This window comes from Pinus tabuliformis, chromosome 4_2 (assembly GCF_031772625.1).
Source record: "Pinus tabuliformis cultivar Carrire ecotype Pingquan chromosome 4_2, CPIR1, whole genome shotgun sequence".
Lineage (NCBI taxonomy): Eukaryota > Viridiplantae > Streptophyta > Pinopsida > Pinales > Pinaceae > Pinus > Pinus tabuliformis.
In genome coordinates, this window is record NC_142304.1 from 565,252,174 (window position 1) to 565,264,266 (window position 12,093).

The 12,093-nt window shown below is 31.5% G+C and overlaps 1 protein-coding gene across 1 annotated transcript; it reads right to left on the reverse strand.

Annotated features, from left to right (window-relative positions):
• Nucleotides 1-627: 627 nt before the first annotated feature.
• LOC149170537 (disease resistance protein RPS5-like) lies at nt 628-1,038 on the reverse strand. The gene has a single exon (XM_089425623.1). The coding sequence runs from the start codon at nt 1,036-1,038 to the stop codon at nt 628-630; it is 411 nt and encodes a 136-aa protein (XP_089281749.1).
• Between the last annotated feature and the right edge of the window lie 11,055 nt (nt 1,039-12,093).

Sequence of the window (12,093 nt, forward strand, 5' to 3'; positions counted from 1 at the left end):
ATTTTCTTCCTCCTCTGCGATTCGGATTGCCATATCATGCAGGGAGTCATGCACCCTGAAACAGAGTACTTGCATATAAAAGTCTCTCATCATTGGTTCGATCAAACAACGATCTGCTAAAATGTTGAGATAATATCTTCCCAGCTCGAATGGATCATAAGCGGGCCGATGCTCATGTTCCAACGTCTTCTTAGCAAGTAAGCCTTCCCCTATCCATACCTAAATCGCCAACTGGACATGAACGACTGCGTCTTCCAAGATGTTTGCAGCTACTCATAAAAAGCACAATTGCAGGTTAGCATCCTCATAGCCGAGTGCATCATAACTCAACCTAACATAATTGTACACATTGTCCACGTTTGGCAGCCTTTGGACAACCCATTCTCACTGTTGTGGATGAGTACTCCTGGCCATTGCCCTGCCAACCACTTTGATAGCGAGGGGAAGCCCTCTGCACCTTTTACACACAAGCTTGGCTTTTCCCTCTTCTATGTTTGCTGGCAGATTTCCATATAAATAGCACAATTGCAGGTCAGCATCCTCATAGCCAAGTGCATCATAACTCAGCCTAACACAATTGTACACACTGTCCACGTTTGGCATCCTTTCGACAGCCCATTCCCACTGTTATGGATGAGTACTCCCGGCCATTGCCCTGCTAACCACTTTGATAGCGAGGGGAAGCCCCCTGCACCTTTTACACACAAGCTTGGCTTTTCCCTCTTCTATGTTTGCTGGCAGATTTCCATTATTATATGGAAAAATGTTACAAGCAAACAAATTCCAACTCTCATCTTCTGACAAGTCCTCCATTGTTATCGTGTATTTATCTGCGACACCTGTTTTTAAGAGTGCAACGCGAACCCTGGAACTGACAATGACTTTGGAGGTGGAGTGGTTCCTTACAGGGCAGAGTACACCTAATTCCTCTAACAATTCTGCAGCATTGTATCCCCATACATCATCTAAGAAGAGAATAAACCCGGTGCTCTGGTGCACTATCTGATTCAACCATCGCTTTACCTCTTCTTCGTTCATATTTTCGCCCAAATTTACATCTTTTGTGTGGCTATTTGGGTACGGAGTGCATTTCTAAGACTTGTAAAAGAGGGACTTTGGGAAACAGTGAGCCAAAGTAATAAACCATCCTTAGAATTACTGCGTACCTTTTGGCTATTGAAGAGCGTCTTCAAAAGAAGAGTTTTTCCGGATCCACCCTTGCCAACAACACCAGCGTTTCGAGAATCGAAAATGCTTTATCCTGTCCCACTATAAGGGGCTCTTCGATCAATTTCATCTTTGCAGAGCCTGTTGGAACAACAGGGACATGGGAAGTACTTGAAGAAGAAGAGCTCATTGCACCAAAATTCACCATACAACCAACTTTCCCTTTTATCACACAATTGGGAATATCTCTTTGTAATTTCTTCCATGTCTACCATAGACATTGCCATCACTTCTACATTAGTGTTCTCTCTAGTTCCTATATTTCTTATTGGACAACCAAAAATTCTTACTTTCTGAAGTGTCTTCAGATCCATATAACTCTCTGGTAATATATTTAATGTTGTACGTGCCATTATATTAAATATTTTAAGTGAAGCCATTGCACCTTTCTCTATTACAGGCAACTCCTTTAATGTAGGTAGCCAAGCAAGAGAAAATGTTTCCAGAAGAGGAAATGCTCCTTTGTGACCAAATTCTGTTGGAAACAAACTTACTCTAGGACATTCAATGATCTCCAATTTCCTCAAACCCTTGAGTTTATGTAGATCCAGCATGCCAGGGTTGATTAAATTTCGAAAGTCAATTAAATAGTCAAAAGTTTTAAAGTTGTTGACTAGATTTGTAGAGTAAGTGAAATAGTCAAAAGGCGCTTTAAGTGACTGCCAGAATCAAAGGTTGTTTCCGAATGAGCACGAGCTAGCAGAGCCGCCCGTGATATTTCCGGAGGCGTTTATCGAGGCGGAGGAATTGCCTGGACTGCCAAAAGTGGTCGGAATCCGGGCAAAAAAATTTCAAAAAATTTCATAAATCCTTCACTTTGAAGATATCCCCGTTGGAATCTCCCTGAAACATAACATATGATAAAAAAAACATCAATAAAGAAACAAAATTGCATAAAATTTTGACTTCTTTTTTCTATGCTATTGTTTCTCATCATTGCCTTACGGCGTTTTCTTTGCAACATATGGTGCAAATGCTAGTTTATTCTATTTTTAAATTAATTTTTAAAATAATATTTAATTTTGTTTTTTAAATAAATTTTTAAAATTTAAAATTTTATTACATTTAAATATTTTAAAATACTAAAATTCTGTACATTTTTCTATTTACAATATAAATGATATTACATTTAAATATTTTGAAATAGTAAATTCTCGTACATTTCAATACAAATGATATTAAGGAAACTGGTTGCCTATACAACACGAAATACTTCGTGATACTAAAATCCGGTGCCGTTGGGTAAAGATGAGATTAAGGACTGGATGGCGTGGTTCATGCGTTTGGAGGCCTCGGTTTACTCACTCATCATTAGTAAAATTACTCTTAAGGTGTGAGAATTTTTTAAAGCTAAAAATGTGGCAGAATGAATTACAGTTAAATTTTGTTTGGATCAACAATTAGTTACCATGAACAATTATTTGTGAAATAATTTGTATGTTAGGGTTATCTAGTTGACAGTAAGAAAATATTTAATACCACTATGCGTGTAACAATTTTTAATTCTTACGTTATGAGCTTTGAAATTATTAACATTTTTGATACTATTAGATGTCATCGGGAAATTGGGAAGTTGGTTTCAATATGATATGTATTTTTTTTTCTTAAATATTAGTGAAAATATAAACAATTCTTAATTCTTACGTTATGAGCTTTGAAATTATTAACATTTTTTATACTATTAGATGTCATCGCGAAATTGGGAAGTTGGTTTCAATATGATATGTATTTTTTTTCTTAAATATTAGTGAAAATATAAACTATTTTTTTCCTGGAAACCATGCATAAATCATCCACTAAAATTTAGAAAATCTGATATACAACTTAATGTATAATATTATTCTTTTGCCAACTTATTGATATTTCTGTACTCTTATCTTTGACAACTTTGACAAAGATAGCATGGCTCCCTAATTCCACTTTCTGTAAACAGCCATGCACCATGTTTTTCACCTTCATTACCCTAAGAAATCGACATTGTGATTCAATTCGATGGGAGGAGGAGATGAGTATTGGAATAGTGAACTCGCAGTAAGAGATGCCAAGCGATCCATTAGTGGAAGGTTGATGCATGATGGTGATCTCATAGTCTGAATTGAAAAGATCAATAATATGGATTATAATAATTTCAATTCAGAAGAAACTAACACTCTGATTCAGCTTAGGAAAATATAAATATCAACTGTGTCACAAAGTTTCTGGAAGAAGAAATCGGATTTAAGGAACAAATAGATAATAAAATTCTCTCTAGTGGGTGAAAGGCGAGATAGGTTCAAATAAGTAAGGAAAATTAATTGTTGATCTGCATTTTGAAGTACAACAGGGTGCCATATTTAAATATATTTAGTGTTAAGTAAAAAATATTTAATTAACCAAAAGGTTTATTTTAGAACACAGTTGGAATGCTATGTATACCTATGTCTATATTCAGTTTGGAGTTGACATGTGTGTTTTTTAGAAAGGTTCAAATAAGTAAAATTAACTGTTTATCTGCATTTTGAAGTACAACATGGTGCCATATTTAAATATATTTAGTGTTAAGTAAAAAATATTTAATTAATCAAAAAGTTTATTTTAGAACACAGTTTGTATACTATGTATACGTATGTCTATATTTAACTTGGAGTTGACATGTGTGCTTTTTAAAAGAAAAAATAAAATATTTTTAATATAGAAAAGAAATACTAGCTATAATAATAATAATAATAAAGAATTATCTATAATTTCATGTAAAGTAGTTAGTAGTAAAAAAATATATATGAGTAAAATGTTTAAATCTTATATTTTTCAAAAATATTTTAACAAAAGAAGATTAAAAGGAAATATTTTAATATTATATGGAATAAATTTCTCACGTGAATTATGAACAAAATATTTTAATATAAATTAATGTTACTTAAAAATATATTAATGACAAAAAAAAACATTTTAATGTGAGATGATAAAATGGAAAAATGCAAATGTTATGTAATCCATATAACATTAGAAAATACTCTAAAATAAGTTTGCACCTAAAGCAATTTGATCCCTTTTTGTTGATGTTGGATTAGTGCCTAAAATGGATCTATGCTAGTAGTATTTACATTAATTTCAAAGATATCTCTAGATCCACCTCACTCTAGATCGAAGAGGAATCAAATCCTACGAGAGGCAAACATTCTCTCTAATTCTACACTCTACACCTAACATGGCATATCCATAATTATATTTTCACATTTTCAAAATTATTTCAATGTAAATCTATATAAAGTATTTGAATATTGGTTAAGTAATTTATTTCAATATCAACTTGATATATATGAATATATAGAAACAAAAAATTAAATGAAAAAAAAAAAAAACAATTATTTGTAATAAGAGAGAATGTGCATTTCATTAGACTTCTAAATTGAAATCAATATGTGACATTTAAAATTATGAATAAGTTTAATAATAATAAAATACAATATAGGTGATAAATAAATAAAAATTAATATGCAGAATTAAGTAAAAAACAAAAAAGAAATCATACACAACTTCATAAATAAAATATTTCAAAGTTTTGAGCAGTTTTAATATTCTTGATTTTGATGGATTTTTCATATATAATTTTCAATGAATATTGTCTAAAATACTACAAATAGCTGTTAAACTTATAAATTTAGGTTGTGTAGTCACCAAAATTTTGAGATTTTCAAGTTGCCCAACACATTTATAAATTTAAAAAATACAATATATATATAATTGACTTGAATTATAATTTTTCTTTCCCCTATTAACAATTTAACAAATTTGATTCCTCTAGTTAACTTTCTCTATCATTTTTATAAATCTTTAAAAAATCACCAATTCCAGTTAAATTAAATAAAAAAAATATTAGAGAAAATGATTGCCACAAAAAACAAATACATCTATTTCCGAATAGAATTAAAAAACAAATACATCTATTTTAGAATACAATTCAAAGATATCTCTAAATCCACCTCACTCTAGATCGAAGAGGAATCAAATCCTACGAGAGGCAAACATTCTCTCTAATTCTACACTCTACACCTAACATGGCATATCCATAATTATATTTTCACATTTTCAAAATTATTTCAATGTAAATCTATATAAAGTATTTGAATGTTGGTTAAGTAATTTATTTCAATATCAACTTGATATATATGGATATATAGAAACAAAAAATTAAATGAAAAAAAAAAAAAACAATTATTTGTAATAAGAAAGAATGTGCATTTCATTAGACTTTTAAATTCAAATCAATATGTGACATTTAAATTATAAATAAGTTTAATAATAATAAAATACAATATAGGTGATAAATAAATAAAAATTAATATGCAAAATTAAGTAAAAAATAAAAAAATCATAATCAATTTCATAAATAAAATCTTTCAAAGTTTTGAGCAGTTTTAATATTCTTGATTTTGATGGATTTTTCATGTATAATTTTCAATGAATATTGTCTAAAATACTACAAATGGCTGTTAAACTTATAAATTTAGGGTGTGTAGTCACCAAAATTTTGAGATTTTCAAGTTGCCCAACACATTTATAAATTTAAAAAATGCAATATATATATATATATGATTGACTTGAATTATAATTTTTCTTTCCCCTATTAACAATTTAACAAATTTGATTCCTCTAGTTGACTTTCTCTATCATTTTTATAAATCTTTAAAAAATCACCAATTCCAATTAAATTAAATAAAAAAACTATTAGAGAAAATGATTGCCACTAAAAACAAATACATCTATTTCCGAATAGAATTAAAAAACAAATACATCTATTTTAGAATACAATTCAAATTAAATTAATTAAATGTGATAATCTTAAAAAATCACCAATTCCAATTAAATTAATTAAAAAAACTATTTGATTCCTCTAGTTGACTTTTAAATTAAATAAAAAGCTATTTGATTCCTCTAGTTGACTTTCTCTGTTGTTTTGATAAATCTTAAAAAATCACCATTCCAATTAAATTAAATAAAAAAATAATTAAATTAATTAAAAAAACTATTTGATTCTTCTAGTTGACTTTTAAATTAAATAAAAAACTATTTGATTCCTCTTGTTGACTTTCTCTGTTATTTTGATAAATCTTAAAAAATCACCAATTCCAATTAAATTAAATAAAAAAACTATTTGATTCCTCTAGTTGACTTTTAAATTAAATGAAAAACTATTTGATTCCTCTCGTTGACTTTCTCTGTTATTTTGATAAATCTTAAAAAATCACCAATTCCAATTAAATTAAGTAAAAAATTATTAGAAAAAATGATGGCCACAAAAAACAAATACATCTATTTCCGAATAGAATTAAAAAACAAATACATCTATTTTAGAATACAATTCAAATATATTTGAGCAATTAATTTTATTTTTTAAATTAAATTTTAAAATATTCTTAAAATTTAAAATTCAATGCTGAAATCCATGGGACTTCACCGAGTGCCGTTGATATGAAATGAACATATTCATTTCATAATAAAATTGAATATATTTTAATAATTGAGTTTATTTTCTAAATCAATTTTGCAGATAATAATTTTATTTTAAAATGTAGTTATAAAATATTCTTAAAATTTAAGATCCAAATACATTTAATAAATTTCAAAATACTAAAATCATGTACATTTCCATGGAAATGATATTAAAATGATATTACAGAATGGCACGGTTCATGCCTATGAAGTAATGGATGGCGGTCGGTATCCAAACACGGAGGTTATCCTGGAGGGCTATAAAACGGTGGCATCCGAGAAGCATCGCAATAACGGTGGGGATATTATTAGAGGTGATAGTGTTTCATTTGGCATTCGAAGGAATTATTATTGCTAAAGGTCATATTATTTCATTTGAGGCAGCCATGACGATCACCTCATTTGCCTCTGTTTTACCTCTAATCTTACTGCTGCACGTGCTGGGCGTGCAGGGTTTAACGGGAGTGTGTAACCAAAATAAACTCCCGAGCGGAAGTCCTTTCTTCAGTACTGTCGGACAGCTACTCTTAGAAATCGAACAAAACGCGCCCTTGTACGATTACAACTACCAGACGATCGTCCAAGACACAACCACAGGCACATCTGCCTACGGGCAAGGAATCTGCAATGCATCAGGCAGTCGGGAGGACTGCGCCAGCTGCCTTAAGACCGTGGGTGACTCCATCTGGAAATTTTGCAACAACGCCGTCTCTGCTCAGGTTGAAGACGGTAACGTCTGCTCCATCCAGTACTCTATTAATCCATCTTCTGCCCCATGAACACTCCAGCTTTTAGTATCAGCTCTAATATGTCTGTTCAAATAAAACCCATCCTCTACTCTACATTGGTGCTCAGGTACTACACCCATGCATCTAAGATCACTATAAATAAAACTTCAAAGGAATTTGGAGTGATATTGGTAATGTAGTTTCTTTGATGAGGTACTATGCCCCGGGTATATACCTCTCTTTCATAATTGTTAAGTTTGTAAGTCATATTTAAGAATGTATGGTTTTTCAATTCCTATATGGAATATGAATCATTATCTTCCAAATTATTGTGGTTATCTTTTATGGATCTTTGTACAGTTTTAATAAAATATTATTAAAATTTAGAGAAGCAAATACTGAGAAAATCTAATGTCCAATGCTATTACTGCATGAAATTTTGGCATTATGAACATTAATTCAGAAATAAATGGTCCATGTCCCCAACAATGGAGGAGAATCCTCTAAAATGATATTTTTTTTCGTGCAATTTTTTGAACACACTCACAAGAAAGATCTTTGGTTGTTGGACAATGGTTGCAACATGCTTCCATAACATCATAAATTACTCTTGGAAATCATTCTTGAGTATATACCTCTTGTTCATAATTGTGATAGTTTACAAGTCATATTCTATAATGTATGGTTTTTCAATTCCTATATGGAATATGAATCATTATCCTCTAAATTATTGTAGCTACCTTTTATGGATTTTTGTGCACTTTTAACAAAACATTATTATTATTTTAATTTTTTCTATGTCTTAAGTTATTTGTACTACTACTTTTCAGTCATAAAATATTATTCTTTTGTTGTTATGCTATGGACTTATTCCTCATCAATCAAAAAGACAATTGCATTGTCTTCTATTTCATTTGAAATAAGTCATTGCTTTTGTTTTTATCCGATCAAAATAGCTCTAGCCAAAGCTACAATGACTTTGAATTGTAAACAAGTGGATTTTCTAGAGTTTAATCAATGTCTAATTCAAACCTAATAAAGAAGAGAATAACTTAATTTTAAGTATGCTCATCTTTAATTTTAGTTTTTTTGTTCTTCCATATAATGGTGCGAATATTTCTATGTCCATGGAGCCTTCACACCATCATAAAATCTCTTCAAAGTATAACTTTGCGATTTGTTGAGATATTAATCTCATTGTCTATTAGGTGTCATCACATTTTATTATGACTTCTGCTAGGTGTCATAGACAATTCAGTTTTACTTCAGTTCTACTCCATAGGTGTCAAGTTCTACTTCAATAATTTGTTATTGATATTTATAAGGTAATTTATTTATCTATTTTGAATATTGAGAAGATAAATATCTCTTCCACCTTTTTGGATTTCATTCCTTGTCATGGTATCAAAGCACTAGGTCGCATAAGACTCCGAAGAGGCCATCTCTTTAAAAAAAAAAATTTCCTTGGAAAGAAGAAGAAAGGGTCAAAGCATTTATCAAAGGATTCAAGGTCAAAGAACGTTAGCGGTCAAAAGAAGAGCCTTTTTCGAAAAGTTGAAGTTCGTATTGATATTCGAAAGATCGTGCACATCCACATTAAAAAAAATGGATTCTTCTAGTGCCTTGCCACACACCCTGACTCTGATTGGAAAAAATTACAAATTTTTCTCTTTAAGAATGAAGACATTTCTGCAAGCCCATTAATGTTGGGATACCCTATCGAACGTTTATGTAGAACTAACCCAAGAACAATTAGCAGCCATGAAAAATAATTAGAGGAATGTCATTGCATAACTCCGAAAGAAAGAAAAGAGAGCCAAATGTTTGATACAAAACCCATTCAATGACTCTATCTTTGAAAAGATAACTGGCGCATCAACAACAAAATCAGCTTGGGATATTTTTAAAGTTGCATATCAAGGTAATAATAGAGTGAAGACATTTAAATTGTAGATATTGAGAGCACAATTCAAGACCCTAAAGATGAGTGACATAGAGAATGTGGATTAGTTCATGACTAGAGTAGTGGGAACAATCAATGACATCAAACTCATTGGTGAAACCATTACAGATCAGAAAATTGTTGAAAAGGACCTTCAAAACATACCCAAGAAATATGACATGATTGTAACAAACATTCTGGAATCCAAATATTTTACAACTTTCTTAGTAGAACAGTGGACTGGATCAGTTTTCGCACATGAAGCAAGACTCAACTTAGCAGAAGATTCCATGGGACGAGATTTCAAAGAACAACTCTCTTTTCACAGAGGTAGAGGCAGAGGATATAGAAGTAGTAGCAAGCAAGGAAGAGGCTGAAGTAGAGGCAGATCAGAACATCATCATGCCACAAGGTAGTGGCATCCTTCACAAAACCAAACTCATATAAGTAGAACATGGATCAAATCTAATGTACAATGTTATTACTGCATGAAATTTGGGCATTATGAAAATGAATGTAGAAAGAAATAGTCAAATTACCAAAGACACAGTGTCCATGTCTCCAACAATGAAGGATAATCCTCTAAAACAATGTTTCTTTCATGCAATATTTCTGAATACACTCACAACAAGGATCTTTGTTTGTTCGACAGTGGTTGCAACAATCATATGATAGGTAACAAAAACCTTCTTTCTTATCTTGATTCTTCCATAGCATCATAAATTACTCTTGGAGATTGTTCTTGCATTAAATTTGAAGGAAAAGGTATTGTCCCTATTCTTACTAAACAGAATCAGCATAAATACATACCTGATGTTTATTATGTTCCACATCTGAAGCATAACCTCATTAGTGTAGGATAACTGATGGAACATGGTTATAATGTAATATTTCAAGGGAACACATGTTATATCTATGACAAAGCTCCCAATAGAATATTGATAGAAAAGGTTGAAAATTCATAGGATAGCATGTTTCCATTTACTCTTAGAAGTCAAAATCTCTCACAATATTTTGTCCACAATGTGTCCAGAGTAGACGACTCTAAACTATGAAATTCTAGGTATGGCCACATCACATTGAAGAGTCTATGTCTTCTTTAGAAACATTCAATGGTCATTGGTCTCCCTACTATGAATGAAAAAAATTGTAATTGTGAAATTTTTGTTCTATCCAAACATAAAAGAGATGGATTTCCCACATTTTCCTCTAGAGAAAAAGAGCCTTTAGAGCTAGTCCATACAAATATTTGTGGCCCTATGCAAACACATTCCATTGGTGGAAGTCTTTATTTTCTGAAATTCAATGATGATTATTGCAGGAAGATGTGGGTGTATTTTCTCAAAATTAAATCATATACATTCTCAAGATTCAAAGAATTCAAAGAATAAGCATAAAAGTAGAGTGGAGAACCTTTGAAAGTACTCCAATGACTTCAAATGTTTTTGTGAACAACAAGGAATCATAATGCAAAACACAATAAGATATACTCCACTGCATAATGGAGCATCAAAAAAGAAAAATTAGTTGATCATGAACATGGCCATATGTATGTTTCATGAGAAGAGTTGTCAAATAACTATTGGGTTGAAGTAGTTTCGACAACTGTATATGTTCTCAATAAATCTCCAACGTCTAGTCTCCAAGATATAGTACCTCAAGAAGCATGGGATAGTAAAAAGGCAAATGTATGCCACTTTAGAGTTTTTGGATCAACAGCATTTTAACATGTTCCTGAGGAGCTAAGGAGGAAGCTTGATGATAGGACCAAAAGATGTATTTTCCTAGGATATAGTGACAAGTCGAAGGCCTACAAAATTTATAATCAAGTTACCAAGAAGTTTGCTTTAAGAAGAGATGTAAAAATCTTTGAAAATAAACCGTGGTCTAATCATGTTTATGAAGATTCAAATCAATCTTTTCATCCACCACAACCACTAAAATTCTGAAAATGGTAAATCCTCAAGTAGTGAATCCACGAGTGATCCAACATCTGCAGAAGACAGTAAAAAAACAAGAAGCATCAAAGAAATATATGAGAAGGGGCATCAATTTCACCAACAAAATATGTTTGCATTTCTTTCTGTTGGAAATAATACTGAGAGGGGGGGTGAATCAGTATTATCTGATTAATCAAACTTTTTAAATGCTCAGAAACATATACGCTACTTCAGTTAAGTGAACCAGCGTGTACACGCTACTGTGACGAAGTAAAACAGCGTATAGGAAGAAAACTCACAATTTAGTTAGCTTATTCTTCAATTAAGTGCATCAGGACATTATTCATCACATTAACAGTAAACATGTGCAGTAAAACAGAACAGATAAAAAGCCACACACATGAACACCAAGATATAAGGTGGAAACCCAATGTGGGTGAAAACCACCTGCTGCAAGTTGTCTCTATCTTTCTTTAATATGAAACTTCAGTTTACAATCTTTTGTACTGGTGCAGCCTTATACCAGTACGCAGGCTACAACCTGCAGAAGGCTTCAACCTTCTCTCGTTCTCCAAACTTCCTTGGAAGGGAGCTCCAACCCCCTTTGCTCTTGTACTAGCCAAGATACTAGTACGTAGGTGCTGACCTACAATCTTCCTTCTTTCAGATATCACTTTTCATACATTTTCAGACTTGGATATTCCTGAAGCACAACATTACAATCTGAAGACCACAAATCATTCAATTTCCACAACAGATCATTGAAGCATAAAACAACCAAACT